Genomic DNA, 22,774 nt, shown 5'->3' with positions numbered 1-22,774 from the left:
ACTCACACAGACGGACCTCATGCCTTCATATTTCTCTGAATGTGTGAGTGAAAAAACACTCAGTGCTGGGTTTCACCCAACTCAAGAGCGCCGTCACAGCGGCAGAGACGTGCCCGGGTTTGAATTCAGCTGGTACTGAACATTTACTCCACAAACCTGCCAAATATGCTCCGTCCCATACTTAAACACCACAACTTTGATAAACACTGACATTAAAATGAAACCAAAGAAACCTCACGAGCCTTTTCAATTAGAGTTGCAGTAGGGCTGCACGATTAATCGTTAGAAAATCCCGATCTCGATTCATACTTATGTACGATCTCATTTCCAAATGACAACGATTTAAAAAAAAAAAAAAAAAAAAAAGACGACGACGATTGTACCGCATTTTGATCCGGGACGTAATCTGCATGAAAACAAGCGCTCACTCTTCCTGCTCAACAAATGACAAGGGCGGAGCCTTATACCACGTGATACAGAAGCTGTGCCGTGTGATGCTAAAATTAGCAGGGAAAAAACCACGGAGAGCACGTCAGGGATGACGAGAAAGTGACAGGAGAAAATCCGTCCCGGTCAACCACCCAAACATCAATAACGGGAACCTTATACAGCGCTTCCCTATACCCGTCGAACTCCCGCAGGCACAAAGACATTACGGAGGCTATCACTTATCACCTGACCACAGATATGGCTCCCATCAACACTGTGCAAAACGAGGGATTTAGGAAAATGATCAACACCCTAGACAAACGCTACACAGTGCCGTCCCGCAACTATTTTTCTATTGTTGCACTACCTGCTCTATACACGCAGCGTCAAGCAACGGTGGAGACGGAATTTCAAGCAGTACAACATTTTGCGGCAACAACAAAACGTGAGACATTTGTTGTTTTTATGTTTATTTATTGTTTTTATGTTCAGTCTCAACTGTTACGAAGTTGATGCGCAGTTAATAAGTGCAATAAATATTTATACTGGAAAAGAAAATCGTGAGAGAATCGTGATCTCAATTCTAAGCCAAAAAAATCGTGATTCTCATTTTATGCAAAATCGTGCAGCCCTAAGTTGCAGTATCATGTGTGGGTCCACGGTGTTAGTCGTCCACATGTTTGCCTTACAGATCAAAGGTTTCCAATATTCTCTCCATTAAACTCTTTATTAGTCTTTCTGCTGTGTACATACAAAGAGACGCCTGCATCTTCTGTGCCTTAAGAGTGAAGCTAACACTGAAGTGTCAAAGCTGCAGTCTTTCTAATGACCAGCAGAGGGCGGCTCCTCTTGTTCAAGACCATCTGTTAGTACAGCAGCCATGCTATTGGTCAGATAACCGACCAATAACAGCGCAAACACACTCCAGCGGTCCACTTCAGTTAGCTGAGGTGAAGCCTAGCAGACAGCTAGCAGCTACAGCCACCTGTCAGTCAAAGAGGCCACGCCCCTAATAATGCAAACTTTTTGCAGTCTGCCTCAAGTGGACATTAGAGGAACTGTTTGTTTTTTCACTAATAAACTGGCTGAAATGTTTTCAGGAGTAAAAAAAAAAAGAAACTTATTGTTAGTTTGTACATTTTAAGCTTCGATGCTAACATCTGTGCTCTCATCATTAACCACAGCAGGCTAACAGAGCGTCAGCTCGAACTAAACCCACGCCTAATCCCGCTGTCGTGGATCGGTCTCCTGTGTGTCCCGACCGTGTGAGGAACTTATCATCATGAATAAAGTGTGAATCATCGCCGCAGATGTTCCCTTCAGTCCACTTCCTGCAGCCCTTTGATTTGGACTTTCTCCAGCTTCTCACCGACACTTCAAAGCATCACCTCGTTCTGACGCTTACTTCCAGTTTTTCTGCCAATTAAAGCAGAGATCGGGTTTGTTTACATCGGCCGCGCTCGCTTCAATCCCCTCAGCCCGAGTGTGACATTAAACACAGCAAATACAGCCAAATCCCAGGAAAGCCGGCGCCGTAAATGTGTCTGCGTGCAGCGCGGCGGAGGTCAGAGCCATAAAATATTCATTCAGAAATAAATGCAAAGGCCCGATGTTGTTGCACTTAATGCCTGGAATGACATTCAGGAAATTTGGAAAGTAGTTTCTCTATCACATTCAGTCGTTTTAAATTGTGAGCCGCTCATGTTTTATTCAGCACTTTGGCTAAATGTCAGCTCACATCATTAGTTACGCCGCTGATGTGTTTGGGTGCAGTCTGGGTTTTTCTCTTATTTTCTTTTTATTGTCGATGAAAATGAAGAGAAAACACTCGCAGTGGATGCAGGACGCACACACACACACCTGTCCAGCTGCTTCAGGCTGCAGGTGCAGAGGAGGAGGCCTGAGGAGTGGAGGTGATGGATGGATGGATGGAGGGGTGGGTGGGTGGATTGGAAGTGATCAGTTTCGGGTCACGGGCTGATGTGTCCGAGACGGATTCTTCCGCCGCTCTGAACGCGGGAGGAAGCGATCGATGGGAGGAACGTCGGGGGCCTTGATCCGCCAGGCAGAAAGCAGCCGGAGAGTGAAAACTCAATCTGCAGCTCACAGCGTGATTCAAGGTGAGAGCGAAGCGGCCGACAGTTCAAACAAACTCATACGGACTCAGCGAGGAGTTCCTCCGCTCTCAGCGGCTCGCAGCACCACGCAGACAGCTTTGTTAGGCCTGAGACGAGGCGAGGATTGCACGCCTGCCTGATCACCAAACGAACTTCTCCCAAAGTCTGCAGAAAGTTTGCACACCTTTAAAATTCATGCTTTTTGCATTTATATTTGCACCCATCAGTGCTCCGGAGTTTCTTTTTGCTCAGGATTATTGCTTCATGCTTATTGAAGATGGGAATGAACGCATGTAATGTGTGGGCGCCACGCTGCTGCTCGGTGCGTGGTGTGGAGACCCAGGCCGAGTTTCTGGTTTCAGACATCAAAGCCTCGGTCCTGGAAACACTCAGCACGAGGACGACATTCAGCAGAAACAACCAGGCCTGCGGTCACAACACAGTTTCACTCCACCTGTCCTGACCGCTGACCTCCGACCTCAGTAGAGAAGACCGACCTCCAAGCATTCATTATTGATCTCCTGCTGAGCCGTCCATCAGTCGGCGCCACGGCGAGGACCTTCCTCCTCCATCGCCTCAGAGATTCAACAGTCTGTGTTTCAGACCAGCTGAAAGCAGCTAATTTATCAGGCAAATCATGGAAAGTCAGGATTTTCAAGGCAAATCCAAAACTTTCTTTCACTGCCTGTTTGGAGGAGACGCTGCTTCTGGGTCTGAACGTCTGAGCTCGAATCAGAACAAAGATTCATGAACGTTTCAGAAGCAGCAGGAGGGCGAAGAGCTGCTCCAGGTCGACGCGTCACGTTCTGCCCAAAACACCACAACGTGCAGTCAGGGGCCAATCAGCTCGCTCCAAAAGACCACCGTACAGGACACACACACAGACACCCACGTGTGCACACAGCGGACTAAAAATACAGAGATGACAACCAACGATATCGTCAGCTGTTTCTTTTTGTAACAAACACACAAACTAACACATCAGCATGAACACACACACACACACACACACACACACACACACACACACACACACACACACAGCAGTGTCATTGACCTTTCCACTCAAAGACAGCAGGGCATCAACAAACAGGATGAGTCTGTGACCTTTCACACATCCACTGCTAAAGATCATACTGTACACACACACACACACACACACACACACACACACACGCACACACACGCACACACACACACACACACACACACACACGTCCATCTTTGTGAGCGCGCTCAGTGATGTGAGTCAGGCAGTGAGGGTGGGAGTCGTGGCGTTGACGGTTACATCAGATCTGATGGACAGCTGAAGTTTTCCTTCTTGACCATAAACGACGACTACGTCACGTTTGCACCACCCTCAGCTCCGCTCACACAGCCTGACTCTGCAGCAGCTAGTCTGCATTAAGGGCTGAGGTGGTCTGCGAGCAGCGCGCCATGACGACCTGCCGTGTCTGTCGTTTGTAAATGACGTCACCTCTGACGACACCGTCCCCGTGAACGTCTCTGCGTCCGCTGTCCTGCAGGAGACGTTTGAAGGCTGCGTCGGCAGCTGCGAGTGAACATTTGGAGGTTTAAATCACTGAAGCTGTGCTTTGACTACACGACGAGTTCACAGCATCTACAGAATATTTATTTATTTTATCCTCTCTGTTCACTTCCTGCCGTCTCTAATCAGGCAGAGACACTGTGAGGGCTAAACCAGTCTGAACTCAGCAAACCAAGCAGCAGAGAAGACAGCGAACGCCTCATCACCGTCCACAGACTTCACCTGTGAGGAACTCCGTCTGACGGCTTTGTTAGGGAAGCCTGAGAGAGGAGAGGGAACGCCTCAGCTGATATCAGTGAGCTGTAACACCGACTGCTGGTGTTAATGATCACGGCTCCTTTAGGAGCACACTCAAATTCATCTGAGTCACACAGGACAGGAGGCCGAGCTGAAGACGCTCACATGTTCACTGGGAGATGGAATGAGTCCATCAGAGGGACGGATGTTTGGACATGTGCAGAGGAGGGAGGGTCATGGACGTAGTGAAGGAGAACAGCTGGAAGAAGGAGGCTAAACATCCTCCTGCTAAGAGGTGATGTCGGCGTTCCTGACGGAGAAGCAGATGAAGCCAAAGAAACAAACAGAGATCAGAGCCGGTCTGAGGCGGTGCTGGGACGCCATATTTAAATCTTCAAACCGTTCCCAGTGAAACATCCACACCTCGTGGATATTTTTAATCCTTCGTGACCATTTCGTGTTTTAAAAACTATCATTTTTTCAGTTTCCAGTAAACTCGGACTTCACAGTTTAAGCAATAAAGTAAAAATTCAGAACATCGTCTCCAACATGGTCCAGAAACTGTCCCGACACGCACAGGACGAATTACAAACCACTTTAAATAAAACTGTGTGTAAACTTTAACATTCAGCCTCGTCTCAGCAGGAGCGCGTCAGACGATCGGGAGAAGAAGAACCAACAGGAAATCCATCAGACAAAGAAGAAAAGATCCAAAATACAAACGTAGGTCGTTCTGCAGGAAGTGACATCACGCCTCTCATGAACGTTAGCTCCTGTTTATGCAAAGATAATGATCAAGTTTCTGAAAACTACAAGTACAGCTGAGGTTTCCCTGTGATCTAGTAGTTTATCACATGCAGCTCTCTGCTGTGACGTTTGAGTGTCAACGTGACGCGCTGGGATGACTTCAAGCCTACGACAGATAAAGAAACACACATGACCACATCACACGTAACACGAGTGACAACAGGTCGGCTATTTCACACTTCCTGTCACAGTCAGGCTGCAGGGGGCCGTCCTTAAACCAAGACCAATCAAACTGCAAAGCTCATCAAAGGTAACATCCTATCACAGAAAATACATTTACACCATTACAGGAGGGACTAACTCCACCCTTCAGCCAGCAGTGGACACATCCACCCAGACTGACAGCAAATGACACATGCAGATGTCCATACAAGAGTCCGTCACACATGTTGACTGTTAAATATCGATGAAGTTACAACCCCGAGTAAAAATGTGGCTGTGATTGGTGACCATGCTGCGGTCAGCAAGCATTTAAAGAGAAGTTCGACGTGTGTGAAGAATGATAGAAACTGGAACTCTGAGATGACAATGACCCTAAAACCACAGCAACGCCTGACCGAGGGCAGCTCCTGCACACAGATGAGGCTCTCTGTAGACCAGCAGAGGTTTAAGGGCTGTCATAATGTCAGGAGACTTCCAAACATGTTAAATGAAAAACACAGCAGTGCGAGCTCTAAATACATATCCAGCACTCAGAATCGAAGCTGCTTCTGAGGTTCGGATCAGCTCAAACATTCCTCAGATGGATCCAACTATTACACACAAATCCCAACTAACGACAACATCTCAGAAGCTTTTGATTCACAGCGATGAGTCAGAGCTGTGCTCCATCACTGCAGCAGAGCCTGTGGCCACAGCAGTGAGGGAGACACCTCCTTATTGCTTTGTTTGCAGATATTATTCTTCAGGACAGACATAACTAAATGATTCCCAGTCCGGTGAGGTCACCTGTAGATATTGGAGAGTTTTTAAAATTAATAACTCCAACTGGACCCATCATGAACGTAGGCATCAAAATTCTCCAGAAATTAATTAATTTTTTAAGATCTCCTGTTAAACATCATGGAAACATTAAACCGACGGTCAAATTGACCTTCATCTCTGATTGGACGAATACACATTATAAAATCGATGATCTTATCTAAATGTTTATGCTACTTCCAGACATTTCACCACCAGAACCAGCTTTGTTCTGTGATGAGAAACGAGCTGCTTATTTGGAATAACAGGAACGTTACTTTACCTGCCTTATGAGAGGGGAGGAGTTAAGTTTCCCAACCTCAGGTGGAATTACACGGCTGGGGTGACAAGTCGTTCACACCTGGTAAACATGTGCAAAATCAAATATTTGTATATGGATGGGGCGTTTCCTATATTTGATCAATTATGTGAAAAACGTTTATTGAAATATTGACATGCATCCACATCCAGACGGATGATGAATATTCCAGAGGTGTCAAAACCAGAAACGTCTACTGGACACGTGGAAGGAGACGTCTACTTTCCTTATAATTTATTAATGTCTGCTGTAAATATTCAGCAGTGAACAAATTAAAAGCCAAAGACAAGAAGACACAGATGGACCAGGCTGGATGAATCTACCCAGTGGACTTCACGCAAACACAGAAACAGACTAAGCAGAAAGTGTATTTACTTGGTACATAATGAGACTTTTCAGACCACTCAAACCAGTTTTGTTTTGCTTTTTCACTGCGTCCCTCTTTCTGCTCCGAGCAGCCACACAGGCTCTTTCCTCAGATGTCCCGAGGACATAAAGGTTTCCACCCTCTCCGTGTTCTGCTGAGCCCTAAATTCCCCGAGACAAACATCAGTGAGGATCTCAGCTTTTCTTCGACATCCAGCAGCTTCTGAAGGGATCCCATCAAAGGCTGCACTTTTAAACATTTTACTTTCCAAGACAGCTGACGACATCTGGCACGACGACCGAAACCCTCAGCAAACATCTACAGACGTACAGCCGAGAGCGTCGTCGGCACCTCGGCTACAGCGTGTGGAAGCAGGAAGTCTGGATCCCAGGAGCAACCTTCCCATCACTACAGGTTTACACCACCAGGCCTGGCATTAGGACAACACACCGACAGCACCACCTGCGCACACGCCTGCCCTCAGGTACAGTCTGACTAACAGGCCTGTAGGCTGGACATGGAAAACATTTGTTTTTGTTTTAATGAAACATAATCTTGCCTTTCTGTCCAGGGAGCAGGTTTAGCTGAAACTCTGAGTCAGTTACCATGGTAACAGACCAGGTGACTGACAGGAGTCACTCTTGGTTAATGACGTCAGAGTAGTCAAAGGTCAGAGGAAGAAGTTAGCACCACAGAGCAGCGTGTCAGCTACAGGTGTGTGACGTCAGACCTGATGGAGGGTTTAGATAACCCCACAGGAAGGTCACACCTAACGCCACGTGCACGCCCCTGTTTGTGCCGCCGCCGCCCCCCCCACACACACACAGTCCCCAGCTGTCAGGTGAGCAGCTGCCATGCTGACCCGTAAAAAGCCCTCTGAGCGTGGAAGTTCCGCGCTGCGTGGGCCGGTATGCTGCCGTCCCACAGTGGGGCTCGTGGACCAGGTTGTGGTCCATTCATGAACGTGGATTTAAAGGCTCACGTGCGTTATGAGAGGTTAGAGGAGCACCGCGAACTCACCTCCTGTCACTCCAGCGCCGGATGCTGTGAAGGCGTCGGGAGCGCGCCTGCGTGATCACTGCGAGTTCAGGTCAGAGTAAATTAAACTTCCTGTGAGCGCGAGGCTCTTTGTGACACTCACAGCTTAGAGTGTCACGTGGGGTCACACCGATAAAGCGGAAGCGGAAAACAATCCGCCGGCGTCTCATATTTCTGCGCAGGCGCTCCTCGGTCAGCCTCGTGCCCGGGTCCTTCAGCTCAGAGCGTCGCGGAGGGATCTGCGCAGTCGCAGACAGCATGGCGGCGGCTACACGATCGCAGGTGATGTCTCTGTACAGGACGATGCTCCGAGAGAGCGCGAAGTTCCCGTCATACAACTACAGGTGAGACGATTCCGCGTGCGCGCCCCCGCTGGTAGCCGCGGGAGACGCTCGCGCCTGTGTTTACGTTGGGTGTGCTGACGGGTTAGGGATCACGTGACTGCGGGGCTCAGGCTGCAGGTTCGGGGCGTGAGTACGCAGGCGCTCAGGTGTTTCATCCTCGGGGGGTGAGCGTGTGAACCTAACGGTCGTTTAATACCTGTACGTGTTGCACTGTGAGTGTCTGGTGGAGGTGATGGAGGCGGAGGTGATGGAGGCAGGTACACGCAGGTGTGTCTTGTTGCAAAGTTGAACTTAATGGGTTCAGGTGACCTGATGTAGACACGTCAGAGATGCTGACACTGAGCCACATCCCTCCTCATCCTCCTCCTTCACCAGGAGAACTTTGAAAGCTTTGGTAAAGAAGTTTGTCTCGGAGCGTCTGGACCGGCTCTGGTCTCGTTGGTGACAGGATTAGTTCTGATATCTGGAACCAACTGCGTCCTGAAGATGATGCGACAGGAGGTCACATGACAGAGAGGCAGGGCGGTGATGTCACTGAGGCTGGGATTTCACAGGAAGTGACTAAATTGCCTCAAAGTAAACTTTATTGTCATCTCTCTATATACAGTACAGACGACAAGGCTACATCTGAAGTTTGTCACACTTCCTCCTGCTGCACTGTAGCTCCGCCTCCATTCAGTTTCACTGCAGGCAGAAGTAACGGGGACCTTGAACTCACCGTGAACTTTATTAGTTTTAAAAGTCAGGTTTTCTAACAGCTGCAGACAGGAGGTGATCCAAGGATCTTTTCCATCCTTGGCTCCTTTCATGAAGGACGCTCCCTCGTTTCCTCTGCTGTAGGAAGTCATGAAGGAAGCACCTTTGTTTGGAGCCGTGGGTCAGCGCCATTATTTTAGCCTTCATATGGAGTGGCAGCCCAAAAATGCTGCGTGTTTTTGTGTGTTTGAGGATGATTTTTATTTGTCAGCCCGACATGCATCGATCTGTCTGTCTGTCTCTCTGTCTGTCTGTGTCTGTGTCTCTGTCTGTCTGTGTCTCTGTCTGTCTGTGTCTCTGTCTGTCTGTCTGTGTCTCTGTCTGTCTGTGTCTGTGTCTCTGTCTGTCTCTGTCTGTCTGTGTCTCTGTCTGTCTGTCTCTGTCTGTCTGTGTCTGTGTCTCTGTCTGTCTGTCTCTGTCTGTCTGTGTCTGTGTCTCTGTCTGTCTCTGTCTGTCTGTGTCTCTGTCTGTCTGTCTCTGTCTGTCTGTGTCTCTGTCTGTCTGTGTCTGTGTCTCTGTCTGTCTCTGTCTGTCTGTCTGTCTGTCTGTGTCTCTGTCTGTCTGTCTGTCTATAGTTTAACCTGCTGAAGCGCGCTGGCTGTTTTCTGGACACGATGACATGACTTCAGGTATCTAACAGCGTTGGGTATGAGAGCAGGCAGCTGGTCGGGCTCCATGCAGCTGCTTAGTGCTACGTTTGTTGCTGTGACTTGGTTTGGATGGGTGGCATCATCATCATCATCATCATCAGGGCTCAAACTCTGTTCTTTATTTGGAAAAACAGAAGATGACAAACGGGTCACAGAGGCTCTGAGCTGCTCATTAAATAACAATCACTGTGAAGTAAAACTGAAAACTAATGAGAAACAAGTGTAATCAGAGTAATCAGACTCCACCGGAGGCTCCGCTAAGCTTCACTGCACCTCACATCGTTACGTTTTTAGAGCCTTTTCTGCGATTCGTATAAAATGTGAAAATTTTGAAAAGCTGTGAAATTTTCTCTTGTATTAAAAACTTTTCAGCATATATATTTTAAAAGCAGTCTTTTGACCCACTTTCAGCCTGAACATGAAAACAAAACTTTAACAGTTTTTCATGTTCATCTTAAACTTGGCCTCAGAATTAAAAACGTGCTGGATGTGGTCGATGGACCCTTTTAAAAACGTGTAAGTCAGAAGTGATGGAGCAGAAGCTCCACGCTGGGCTCAGATGGAGCGATGAGTCTGCCGACCTCCACCTGATGGAGGATCAAAGCAGCAGAGAGCTTCCTTCCTCCTGCTGCGTTCACACCAAACAGGAAGTTCCTCCTCTGACAGTCGAGCAGGCGCAGTGAGCGGGTGGAGGAGGAGAACTATCAGGCTGGTCAGGCCTCGGTCGAGGTGACCTGTGAGGCTGAACAGGTGAAGGTGGAGTCCACACCCGGCTCCGCCTTCAGCAGAGACCCGTTCGTTCCTCCTCCCCGTGCTACATGATTAAATCGGGAGGAGTTGGAGTCTGACTCTGCCTTTCTGAGGTGAGTCTGGGACGCCGTCTGCAGCTGTGACAGCACTCGGCGCTCCACACGGACATCAGAGAGTCGCCGCTCCCCGCCCGCCTCCGCGCGGAGCGCCGCTGTGTTGAATTATTGAACGGCCAGATGAGAGGTGGCCTCCTCCTGCTGCCTCTCCAAATAAAATATATTCATCCCGCCTGCCCAGAGGCAGACAGCTGGCTCGGCCCGCCGCCTCAGACGTGTGTGTCTGTGTCTGTGTGTGTGTGTGTGTGTGTCTGTGTGTGTGTGTGTGTGTGTGTTTGAAGCCAGGTTTGGAGGAGAGCTCGTGAAATCAAACTTTGGTTAGTTCATTACCACATCAATAACGCTGGTGTCTTTCTGCGGGTGGAGTTCAGCTCCTTCAGCTGCAGTCCTGCTGAGAGGACGTGGTCCTCTGTGACTACATGTACCAGCATGCTCTGCTCCTGAAACCACGTTACTGTGACACCAGCTGCTAAAGAAATGAAACTAAATCAGGAAGCTCGAGTTTGAAGAAATGCATGAAACAGGAGAGTCTGTCCTCCTGGGTTAGACGGGCCCTCAGGTGGGCACCCACCAGTGTGGGCACCCACCAGTGTGGGCACCCACCAGTGTGGGCACCCACCAGTGTGGGCACCCACCAGTGTGGGCACCCACCAGTGTGGGCACCCACCAGTGTGGGCACCCACCAGTGTGGGCGTGCAGCTGAAAGCCTGGTTTACCTGTGAGTGCATGAAACCAGGTTTTTTTATCTGAGAGGTTAAAGCCTTTGTGGGGCACCAAACCTTTTCGTATGGAGGAAATAAACTCTTTAAAGGTCTCAGCCTGAAGCCAGACTCCACCCAGCTCCACCCAGACCCCGCCGTGTTTATTCTGCTGGTTTTAGTCAGTGTGTCTTTGGACAGTCCAAACCACGATGATGCATTACTGCCTACTCGTACTTTGCAAACACCCTGTTCAGCACAGCTGTCTTACCTTGGCGTACCTGTTGCTCCAGGCCCACCAATGATCTTCCTCACAGAGACACGCCCTCAGTGCTGGATGGTCAGGTCTCCTTACTGGGCAGGAAATGGGAAACCTGAATGTTCATTACATCATCAGCGATACCTGAGCTAACTTCCTGAGCCGGGACTGATAATCTGATCCATGGACCAGATCAGGGCATCTTTAGTTACTTTCTGAGTAATTTATTACATGTAACCATTGGCTACTGAGAAGAGTAATCAGAGTACTTTCCCCCAGAATAAACTCCCTGTAGCTGTTAGCTTTGCTTTTTTAAGGTTTTCTTCTCTCAGTTTAGTTTTTATTAGTGTCAGTGTTCATTTTAGTCTGATTCTATCGTTATTATTGAGGGCATGTGTCAGGAGTGTCGGAGTAACCACGTCCATCAGAGCCTCGTCAGGACGTTTCAAAAGTCTTTTTACCAAACTCACAGATAATGAAACCAGCAGATCGTTTTGTTGTTTTCAGTTTGAACATTTTTGTTAGTTCACTCTAAGAGCCTGTGTTCTGCTCCGAGGTTTCCTCCTGTGAAAAGGGAGTTTTTCCTCCCCACTGTCTCCACCCTGTGCTCACAGGCCTGAGTGAGTCTCTCTGGACTGTTGCAGAGTCTACCGTATGAATATGAGGCGACTGTAGTTGTGATTTGGCGCTGTATCAACAATATTACAGGGTGTATTCATGCTGTGAATAGTGTCGGAGCGCAGAGGGGCGGAGCGCAGAGGGGCGGGTCCAGATGCGATGCCTTCTCATCACTTTCTCCATCATTTCTGAGCGGTCATGGCTTCATTCGTTCAGACCCACGTCAATTCAATTCAATTCAATTTTATTCATATAGCGCCAAATCACAACATAAGTCGCCTCAAGGCGCTTCATAGATACAGAGAAAAACCCAACAATCATATGACCCCCTATGAGCAGCACTTTGGCGACAGTGGGAAGGAAAAACTCCCTTTGAACAGGAAGAAACCTCCGACAGAACCAGGCTCAGGGAGGGGCGGGGCCATCTGCTGCGACCGGTTGGGGTGAGAACATCCTGCATGTTTAAACGTGTGCTTTTGGTTAAGCTTTGCAGGCTGTGTGAGGGCGGCTGCAGCTGAGCTCTGGTTTACTTGTGTTTTGATCGCAGGCTCGTTTTCTGCTGTTTCTGTGTCAGAATCATTTTCACATAGTTGTTTTCTAACGTTAAGAGCAGCCTCGGGGTGAGAGCGGCGCAGCAGGGGCCTCGGGTTTACCAGCCAGTCTGCTGCCAGTCACAAAGTGGAGATGTTACGATCTTCCAGGAAAAAGTGCATGAAAACGAATGAAAAGAAGCGAGAGCGGGAGAGCGGCGTTTAATCCTCCTAAGCCTCAGCTTGTGCTGCAGCCGTGTACCTGCGCGCTCGCCGGGTTGTTGTGGAATGACCTGAATATGCCAGACGTTGCTGCAGGCTGTGTTTTGTTGTTTCGCTGTCTTCCTTCCTGGGAGGAGAGGTGGGAGACTTTGGCTGAATTTGGAGGGCTTTGCCAGAGAGGGGGAGGAGCGGGATAAACAGGCGTCGGATGAAACATTCATGATTCTCTGCAGGAAAATCAGATCATTGCTGCAGCTGAAAGGTCGGAGCGAGGCCGGCGCATGAAGTCAAAGGCCAATACATTAGGAACAGGTTGGAGAAGAAGGTTAAAACAGCGTTCCTGTGATGACGGGACGGGGTGACACCCGGCTGACGGCTGTGGAGCTCGTGAACATTTTACTGCAGTGCACCCGGAGACCAGCAGGGGGCCCCGCTTTGCTTTGTTTTCTAATTATGTAAAAATGTAAATTTCTCCCTGTTTTTATTTCTCGGGGAATTCAGGACCTCTGCAGGTCCTTGAGCAGCCTTAAAACAAATCTTTGAATATTGTTAGAATTTCATTATGATTCCCAGAGCTGGGAATAACGAACAGCCTTTAACCACAGAGCGACACAGCCAGCATCTCTGACCGCTCTCCCGTTTAAGCTCTGTCCTGTCTCCTGGTTCCTCGCCGCATCTCCTCGCTTGGATTTCCGTTTCCGGGAAGCGGATGAAGGAGCAGGGAGGCCAGTGTGGCGAGGGTCCAGGCCCCGAGCGGCGTGCTCGCGTGATTTCTCTCAATGTAGAACATGCACGTTAACACTCTCATCCTTAGACTCAGTGACAAGCTCACAGACTGTGTAGTCGATGGACACGCCCACTCTGGTGACCTCGAGCTGCCGCCATCTTGGCGGTGAGCGAGGCCTGGCTGGCGGACAGCTCGTGCGTCGTTGCTCCAGGATGAAGGCTGACGAGAGATCACAGTGAAATATGAAGGACGGAGTCAAAGGCAGAGACTCTATTGTGTTCTATTATGAATAGAGACGATAAATAAATGAGTGACGAGCGTGATGGTGGCAGCTTTAGCGGTGCTGTAGGCAGGCGCTGCACGGATGCCTTCCTGGCCGCACGTTGCAGTAAGGTGGACGTTACACAGGGATCACAGAGGCAGCGGGCTGAGGAGGCGGTGCCGGGATGGGAGCTGGTGACGTCATCGCGGGGAGGAGGAGTTTATACGGGTCGTAGTTGATACAGGAGGAGGTGTGGCGGATGCATCACTGTCTCCTCCTGTTTGACCCAATAATAAAAGTCCGGTTTTATTCTGTGACCTCAGTAAGTCCTGATGTTTATGGAGTCTGAGGTCACAGAGCGAGGGAGCGCGGCTGCAGTCGCCCCCTGCAGGCCGTTAGAAATGGTGCAGGTTGAAGGAGCTCTGCAGTGCTGGGGTTAAAACCCTGCAGGCGTGATCCTGGCTGCCAGTAAAGCTCAGCTTTCAGCGCGGGGCAGCCGGCAGCCCGCTCTGTTTTATTTGTTTGTTACTTATGTAAAAACATTTCTACATGTTTTTATTTAGAAAGTGGATTCAGGGCACCCGAGGGTCCTTGAATAACAAGTGCTTGTTACTGTGCATCAGGATGGAACGACTCTCCTGCTGTGGCGCTGCAGCCTTGTGCTGCTTCTCCGACATGTGACGATCCGCTGAAGTCTCTCTCAGCCAATCTCACAAACTTGGCTGACGTCCCGCGGTGTCCGCTCACCTGTTCCAGCTCACACACTGGAAATCCCTGCAGGGCCCACAGCCACAGGTGTGGCCCACAGACAGGGAGGGAGGGAGGGAGGTGAGAGAGGGAGGGAGAGAGGTAGAGGACAGAGAGGAGAGAGGGAGGGAGGTGAGGAGGAGGCAGAAGTAGGTCATCCTCTCTGCACCGGAGCAACAAAACACCAAAAACAAACTGATCCAGAGTTTGTGTCTCAGAGTCTTTCGCTTTGTCCTCATCACTATTTCCCCCTCCCCCCCCTCACTCCTCCCTCCGCCACCTCTCCTCCGCCCCCCTCGCCCCCTCCCGCTCCCCTCTCTCCCCCCTCCCTCTCCCCGCTCCCCTCCCTCCCTCCTCTCCCTCCCTCCCTCCCCTCTCCCTCCCTCCTCTCTCCCTCTCCTCCCTCCCTCCCTCCCCCCTCCTCTCCCTCTCTCCCTTTCCCTCCTCCTCTCCCTCCGCTCTCTCCCTCCCTCCCCTCCTCTCCCTCTCCCCCCTCTCTCCCTCTCTCCTCCTCTGCTCCCTCTCTCCTCTCTCCTCTCCCTCCTCCCTCCCTGCTCTCCCCTCCCCCCTCTCTCGCTCTCCTCTCCCTCCCTCTCCGTCCCTCCCTCCCTCCCCCTCCCTCTCTCTCCCCCCCTCTCCTCCTCTCTCCTCCCCTCTCCTCCTCCTCCCCCCCCCCTCCTCTCTCCCTCTCCCCCAGCTCCCTCTCTCCCTCTCCCTCTCTCGCTCTCCTCCCCTCCTCCCTCTCTCCTCTTCCGCTCCCCCCTCTCTCTCTCTCTCCCCCCCCCTCTCCCTCTCATCTCCTCCTCTCCCCACTCTCTCCCTCTCCTCTCTCCTCTCCCTCCCTCTCTCCGCTCTCTCCCTCCCTCCCCCCCCCTCTCCCCTCTCTCTTCTCCCTCTCCCTCTCTCTCTCCCTCCCTCCCCTCCCTCTCTCCCTCCCCCCTCTCTCCCCTCCCCCTCCCCCCTCTCTCCTCCCCTCCTCCTCTCCTCTCCACTCTCTCCCTCTCCCTCTCTCCTCTCCCTCTCTCTCCCTCCCTCTCCTCCTCTCTCTCCTCTCCTCTCCCTCCTCCTCCCCCTCTCTCCCTCTCTCCTCTCCTCTCTCCCTCTCCTCTCCTCTCCCCTCCCCTCCCTCCCTCTCCTCCCTCTCTCCTCTCCCTCCCTCTCTCTCTCCCTCCCTCCCCCCCTCCCTCCCCTCTCTGTCTTCTTCTTCTCTCCCTCTTTTAAAAATAGCTCTCCCCCTGACTTCGTCAGCCGTGTGCTGACAGCAGATAACAAACCTTCTGATGATGAAGTAATTGTGGACATCTCCTGTTTTTCACTCCTCCAGCCGTTCCCGCCCTCCTCTGTCCTTCCTCATCTCCTTCCCTCGTCTCCTCAGCTCCTCTCAGTTATTCTGCTTCCTTGCTTCCTTCCTTCTCGTCTCCTGGAGATCACACGACTGAATTCCCTCTGAAGTGACGACTCGCCCGAGTGCAGAGTTAGCTCGTTCACACAGGAAGCTTTCAAACACGAGTCTCCCTCGGTGCAGAGTCGCTGATCAATTATTCATGGAGTACGGTATCAGTGATTGTCAGTATTGATTCATAATCGACTGATAAACTCAGATAACCTGATGCGTTAACAAAGTTAGACTTTAATTCTGCTGATCGGTGTGTTAGTGTGTGAAGCAACTAAATGGTTGTTTTTGATATAAAAAGTGCTCCACCCAAGCCTCGTCTCTGCAGAGCTTCCTGGGTCTGCGACGGGTCTGCTCCCAGTTAAAGAACGCTTCGTCTGGGAGGCGTCACGGGGACATTCTGGTCAGAAACCTCCGAGCCCCTCCCTCTGTGAGCCCGCCACACTCACGGGGTCCTGCAGGACTGGACGGGGGTCGACACTGGCTGCTGCTGCAGGAGGAGAATCTAAGTGTTTAATTACAGTGTTTTAAAGTTCCTCTATGACTCGACAACAACATGTATTAAAAGACTGAATGCTGTACGTCAGTAAACATCAGCCGGCCGGTGCGAGGACCTCAGCGGTGTTACCTACGTGCTGATGGATGCACGGCTACAGCGTTGGCTGCAGCGTGCGTTTCCATGCTGATGATTGGGTGCTCATTGCTTTCAGTTTAGTTTTTGAAGCCACAACAGGCAGGTTTAGGTTTCTGAGCATGCTCAGTAGATCCTTTGACTTGCTGGGCAGCTTATCGGCTCTATCCCGGGAACATCACAGGATTGAAACTGTAGCTTTGGATAAAGGATGTCTGGAAAACATTTGCTTAGCCTGCATGAGGCTGACTGTGGATAAACAGAGCACAGACCTGGACCGGATCAGCGATCCGTCCCGTCGACTGTCTGCTGCTCTGCTCTAACCTGTCAAAGAGTGAAAACCAGCCACAGTCTGAAGCTGCCCAGCGTCAAAGCTTTTAAAGGACACTGGGAGCTGCAGTCGTTGTAGTCCACAGGTGTTTGACCCTAGTAGCTGTTACCTGATCACACGATGGCTTGGTTATAAATACCTTTTATAATTAGGTTACACTCGGTGTCTGTGTGAAAGATCCAAAGTGAAGTTTGACTTTGAGACTTCGGCCTTCGGTCCATCATCCTGTGCCACTTCCTGTCCAGAGGAGATATTGAGCTGCCTGGCGGGCGTTTCCAACACTTTCTAATCTCTTTGTTGCTCTTTTATTTATTTATTTTCCTCTCGTCTGTCTTTTTGTTTTGCTCATTAGCGCAGCGCTCATTACACCGGGTCCATTACAGCTGAGGGTTTGTATGAATCAGGGTGATGGAGAGCCTCGAGACCTCGTCTCCGGCCCTGCTGAGCCTGAAAGGGGAGGCCGGACGTTTGAATGACAAACTCTGAGAAACTTGGGAAGATGTTTGTCCTTCCCAAACCCATCATCCTTCATTTTCTCGTTTATACTCAGTTATACTTCCCTGTCATTGGTTTCTCTCTCGATTCATCGTTCTTTCTTTGTCGTAGTCTGTTCACTCTTCCTTCTCTGTATTCTTTAGCTTGGTTGTGTTTTTCTGTTCTGCTTGTCCTTCTGCCTGTAGGGCTACTTTAAAAAACTGCATTTGCTTTGGCCAATATTTGCAATCTCAGTTATTTACCAGGTTAACTCTTTACCCCTCGAAGGCCTGTGAGGGAAACCCTTGAAGCTCTTTTCTGAACGGAGTGGTTTGTTGCATGTTTCGGGCCTGCTCATCGGGCAGAATGAGTCTGCATCGGACGCTGGTGACGGTCTCTGCCTACAGCTGACCTCGGAAACCTGAGAACTGGTCGTCAGAACTCGTCAGTCGTGCAGGGAGCTCGTCAGATCAACGCGTTAAACCGTCCTCATGCAATTATTCAACTGCTCATTTGTTTTTGTAAATGACTTTTGTTTAAGAGTTTTAAACCTTCCAGGATGAACTGGAACTGTCAGCAGAACCACGAAACGGTTGCTTTGGATTTATTTCCCAAACGTCTCTGATATCGAGACTGCGAGGTTCTACGTTTGTGCAGTACCGCTTTAAACCACACGATGGTGCAGAGAGTTTAACCGAGAGCACTTTCCTGCTGCGGTGTGGATAAAGACACGGGGTTAGCTCGTAACGTCATCACACTTCCATTTATGCTCGCCGTTACGGCGCAGGTAGCCGAGTGATAGGTGTCGCCACTCAGGCCTGAAGATTAGACGGCGGTCGACTCGCACAGTCACCAGAGAACCGGAGCTGGCAGCTTCAGCTGCTCGTCTACACCTGCTGAGAAACGGGCAGCTGCGACCTCTGACCTCAGAGCGCTGTCACAGGTGAGCCGCTGACAGACCGTTGCTTCGTTCAGGTGGATCTCGAAGGCTTTGGTGTTTGGAGCTGTTGTGCACGTGCACGCTGCAGGGCGAGGTGTTTGTGATTTACAGCACGGACAAACTTCACGTTGAAAAAATGAGAAAATCATCCTGATTGTTTAATGTCCAGAATCCTTGAAGCTCGGATGATGATGATGAAGATGATTGAGACCAGGCTGGGTGATTGTCTTCATCTCCTCCCGCCCTTTTCCTTTCCTCTTTGCTTTCATCCTACACTAAAACATTTCTCCTGATTTTTCTTCCCGACTTCCTTAATTGCTCATTTCCTTCTCCAGCGTTACCCTTCATCCCTTTCCCGTCTCCGTCATCCTTTTCCTTTATGCTTCATTTCCTGTGTTTATTCCTTTTTCCTTCATCCTTCCTTTCTGTCTTAGTTTTTGTCTTCTTCCACCACAGCTTCGTTTCCTCCATCCTTTCTGTTTCACTTTCAAACCAATCTCGAGCCGTTTTCCTCGCCGCTCTCCGTCACGTCCTTGTAATGAGCGTCGTATTTAACCGCGGCATGTAAATCTGATCCATCACACTTTTATTGGTTCTGTCTTAAATCCTAAATGAGCTCGAGACACAAAGACAGACAGAGAAGACGAATGGCTTTGCTGTAACTTCCCAAGGTCGGCGTTGTACTTTCTCCACATCGGAGGAGCTGCCAGCTGTAACGAGGCTCCGAGACCATCGACACAGAGCGCTGGAAATTAAACCAATAATCATTTTCACTGCCGCGGCTCCTGCCAGAAAATTCCCCGGTGTTTGTAATTTGTCTGTTTGCATTTGCTTCTCGGTGTGTACTTATTATCTGCAGCCACCACACTCCGTGGTCCTGGTGGCTGCAGATGCAGCAGAAAGCCGAGGGAAGCGTTGGGGTGCGGCGCTGCTCGGGTTTGAGGTTAGCGAGGTCCCGAGCTGGCAGATTTCTAACACCTACGCTGCCAGCTGCTGCCGTGGCTGCTCAGAGTGTGGAGGAGACAGAAGCCGTTTCACTCTGTAAAAATAAAATCTGAGAGAGGATATGTCGAGCTCGCTCCCTGGTGTGTCGGGCAGGTGATGCAGAACGGCAAACAGGCTCACACACTTTGGCCTTTCACATATAAAACGTCGCAGCGTTTCCCACACGCTGACTTTACCTGGTGGGGCTGGTTTCAGAGTTATTCTTACTCCTTCGTGTGTCCAGGAGAATCGTGCACCAAAGTTAAGTTACTGCTAACCAGTAGCTGATCGCAGCGAGTCGGATCTGGTGTCTCCAGCCGTCTGTGTCCACGGCGGACGATGATCGAGGAAAAAGTCTACCGACAAACCCGGCTCGACTGTCTTAGACTGGAGATGGAGGACCACGCCACCCAGAACCTGCCGGACGTGGAGAACTGGTCATCAGGGACAACCATCATGTAGGCCAGGATGGGGGAGGTGGAGTTTGTCCACAGGACTCAGTTTAATTAAGAAAACATGGTTTCACCTGACGTAAACACTTCTGTGGGAAATGATGTCGTCACTTTCACATGGCTGCGTTTGTGTGAAATATTGTTGACATGGGGTCTGAAACACGACCCAACCTTTGGTCAGCAAATTCCAACGAAAGGTTGGACAAACAGAAATCTGATGCCTCTAATCCAGTCCTCCTTCAAAGTGTTCAGCTTGTGTTGCTTTAGAGAAATATTTATTCAGTTCAACTCCAAAGAAACCTACACAGTGGAGGCCAAAACGCGTAGTTAAAAGCGTTCGTGCCAGTGATGAAGACGGAGGAGGGGACCACGTCCAAAATCCAAATCTTTGCTTAAAAACAAGCGGAAGCAGGCAAAAAGGCAAACTGTGTAAAACTGTCCAAAGAGGTAAGATGAACCGGATCAGGGAAAGCCCGAGGAGCCTGACAGGTGAGCTCGGTGTGTGTGTGGTAATTGGCAGACAGGGAGCAGGTGTGGAATAAAACAGTGAGACTAATGAGGGCAGCACAGACGGTCTGAGGGGGAAATAACAAAGGAAGGAAGTGAAAGCAACACAAGAACCAATGATTAGAAAACAGGAAATAACTCTGTGCAGTGACCGAAAGAATGAAATCACTGATGCAAGCGGCTGATGGGCCTCTGTGATGGACTCGGAGCCACAGCTCCTCCACGTCCAGAGGGGACGGGGGAGGTGGTGAGGGCATCCGGTTAGGATCCTATCAGGAGGCCGCGAGGCAGAGCCAGAACTCAGGTGGACGGCGATGCTCGAACCAAAACGTCACAGCAGTCCAAACTCTGAGAGACTGTCCGTACCTCTGGCTCAGCTTTTTCTACATTCAGTGAAATGACGGCAGTTTTTCAAAGTTGGGTTCGAACACGTCGTTTGTGTGTGATTATCGTCGATGCAGTGATACAAACTGGAGACTTTGAGTTTGTTGGTAGAAGCTCGTCTGCCTCTCAGCACATCTGAATAAACGGTGATGAAGTTTAAAGTCTTTGAACAAAAGTATCTAAAAAAACATCAATAAATACACAAAGACGATGAAGACGATGAAGGCTGGTGCACACACGTAATTGGAGCTGTCAGAGCGACACACACACAGTCGTCTGCGGTCTCTCACGCTGACGTCTCCTCTCAGCGAGCATCGGTTTATCGATCGCGGCGCTCTCTGGACGTTCTGCAGCTCTCGTGTTTTCTTGTGAGAATCTGCAGGAAATCAAATCAGCGCAGGTCAGGGAAGCGTGGCGTGGAGTCCCGCCGCCCTCCGGCTGCAAACACAGCCTGCAGCCTTTACAGCCGACAGTCCGCCGAGTGCATCGGGCTGTCTGGCCCGAGAAACGAGGGGCTGTCAGGTCGATGTCACTGCAAACAGAGATTTAAGTACCTCAGTTTCACTTCTGATAAACTCCGTGTTTGTTCAAATGCTTCTTGTAGAAAAGGTGTCATCGTGGAAATCAAACTTCCACCCCCGCTCTCGTTAACGCCGCGCCGTTTTGACGTTTTGAGACCCCTGAGATGTGAGAGCGCTCCCAGAGTAACCGGCCCTAAAGCTGGATTTTATGGCCGAATGCTAGAAAATAACGATGTTGTTCGACCACAGAGGGAAGCAAATCTGTTTATGGCTGCTGCAAACAGCCACACTCGAAGGTGGAGTGGGAAGCTCGCCATAAAAGCAGAGGGAGGCAGAGGGAGCCATGACAGGGAATAAAGCAGAGGAAGGATTTATGTAGGAAATGAAAAATCCACCTCCTCACAGATCGGGAAGTTTCAGCAGAAATTCCTCCTGAAGAGCTTCTGTCCCCACTGAACATCTGAGAAGCTTTTCTGATGATGTTCATCCTCACAGCCAAACATGGACGCCACACCAGCGTGCAGCCGCGCGCTCTGAAATAAACGTGTTCAAAACGTGAGCTGACGTCTGATTTATTTTCCATTTCCAGAGTTTCAAAAGAGGAGCTTTGATTTGGACACCTCTTATTTTGAAAAATTCCTTGTATTTACTCGTACCACTTCCTGCTGTGCAGCACGACTCGTGTCGATGCGATCGGCTCCGGCTGTGTCCGAGCTGGAACGCCGTATTCCCGGGATGATGCTTCACTAAGACAGGGCGCGGTGGTCCGGTGGATGTGAAGGGACTCCACATCACTTTGTGACGGGAGGTTGGTCTCTAGTGGACGTTCCAGCCTCTGGCTGCTTAAGTAACCCTCGAATGTGTCATCAGTATCCTACGCTCTCATTGGTCACTTCAGTCACTCCTGAAGTTTAGAAAACTCGGACGTCTTTGTTAGTCACTTTCTTCGTGGTGCTTCCTGAAGAGACCAAAGCTGGATGGACTGCACGTCTTCCAGATGTTTGATAGGACACCATCCAATCCAACATCTGGACGCTGGGTGGTTTTGGGGTCATTTTGAGAGCAGAGCTGATGGAGGCTTTATTACTTCATGATACACTGTAGCACTGACCCTGGAGACGAGGTGTCCTGCCTGGTTGCTGAGAGGGTCGTGGGCTCAGGCCTGTGGAGGGACGATCTGTGTCTCCACAGCTGTCCTGTTGGGTGGTCAGGACTCTGGACCTGCTGGTCTCTGATGTTGAGGTTCTTCTGTTTTGCTGGTTTTCCGCTCTGTTGTTGCTGTTTGCTCTCAGCGCGCTGCCTGCAGCTTTGTCATGTGCACTAATTTGTCTTTTTTATTTGTTTGTTTGTCGTCGCTCGTCTGCAGGTCCCTCCTGTGCTGTTGTTCAGGTTTCAGAAAGTCCTCCGAGGCTTTCACCGTCTCAGCTGCACAAACGTTTCTGTTTACTGCTCAGTGCCACTGTCGTTTCCTGCAGACGCGATGAATGAAACTAAGCTCTGTGTGTGTGTGTTACAGAAACTATGCACTACGGCGTGTCCGTGATGCCTTCAAGGCCAACAGAAATGTAGAGGATCCAAAGGCTGTGGAGAGACTGATGGAGGAGGGATGGCAGACTCTGGCACTGATACAGAGACAGGTGTGACTGACACACACA

General features: G+C 50.1%; 2 protein-coding genes across 4 annotated transcripts in view; one reads left to right on the top strand and one right to left on the bottom strand.

Moving 5' to 3' along the window:
* Positions 1-7,943, bottom strand: part of fars2 (phenylalanyl-tRNA synthetase 2, mitochondrial) — a 129,372-nt gene extending 121,429 nt beyond the window's left edge. Inside the window, exons 1-2 of one of the 3 annotated variants that reach the window (XM_040039500.1) lie at positions 7,806-7,938; positions 6,383-6,460 (exon numbers count right to left, since the gene is read on the bottom strand). The gene's annotated coding sequence lies outside the window, so the exon portion shown is untranslated. Of the gene's footprint in view, positions 1-6,382; positions 6,461-7,805 lie in introns of all 3 variants that reach the window. The other 2 variants (XM_040039503.1, XM_040039499.1) reach the window with 2 other exon arrangements.
* The window catches only part of LOC120738316 (LYR motif-containing protein 4B), a 43,802-nt gene continuing 26,653 nt past the window's right edge, over positions 5,626-22,774 (top strand). The window contains exons 1-4 of the mRNA XM_040039507.1: positions 5,626-5,631; positions 7,909-7,915; positions 8,059-8,167; positions 22,636-22,756. Coding sequence (XP_039895441.1) covers positions 8,082-8,167; positions 22,636-22,756 — 207 coding nt within the window. The 5' untranslated portion in view covers positions 5,626-5,631; positions 7,909-7,915; positions 8,059-8,081. The remainder of the gene's footprint in view (positions 5,632-7,908; positions 7,916-8,058; positions 8,168-22,635; positions 22,757-22,774) is intronic.

The sequence above is a fragment of the Simochromis diagramma genome, unplaced genomic scaffold (genome assembly GCF_900408965.1).
Source record: "Simochromis diagramma unplaced genomic scaffold, fSimDia1.1 OVJJ01000567.1, whole genome shotgun sequence".
NCBI lineage: Eukaryota > Metazoa > Chordata > Actinopteri > Cichliformes > Cichlidae > Simochromis > Simochromis diagramma.
This window is presented reverse-complemented; position numbering and strand designations above follow the sequence as displayed.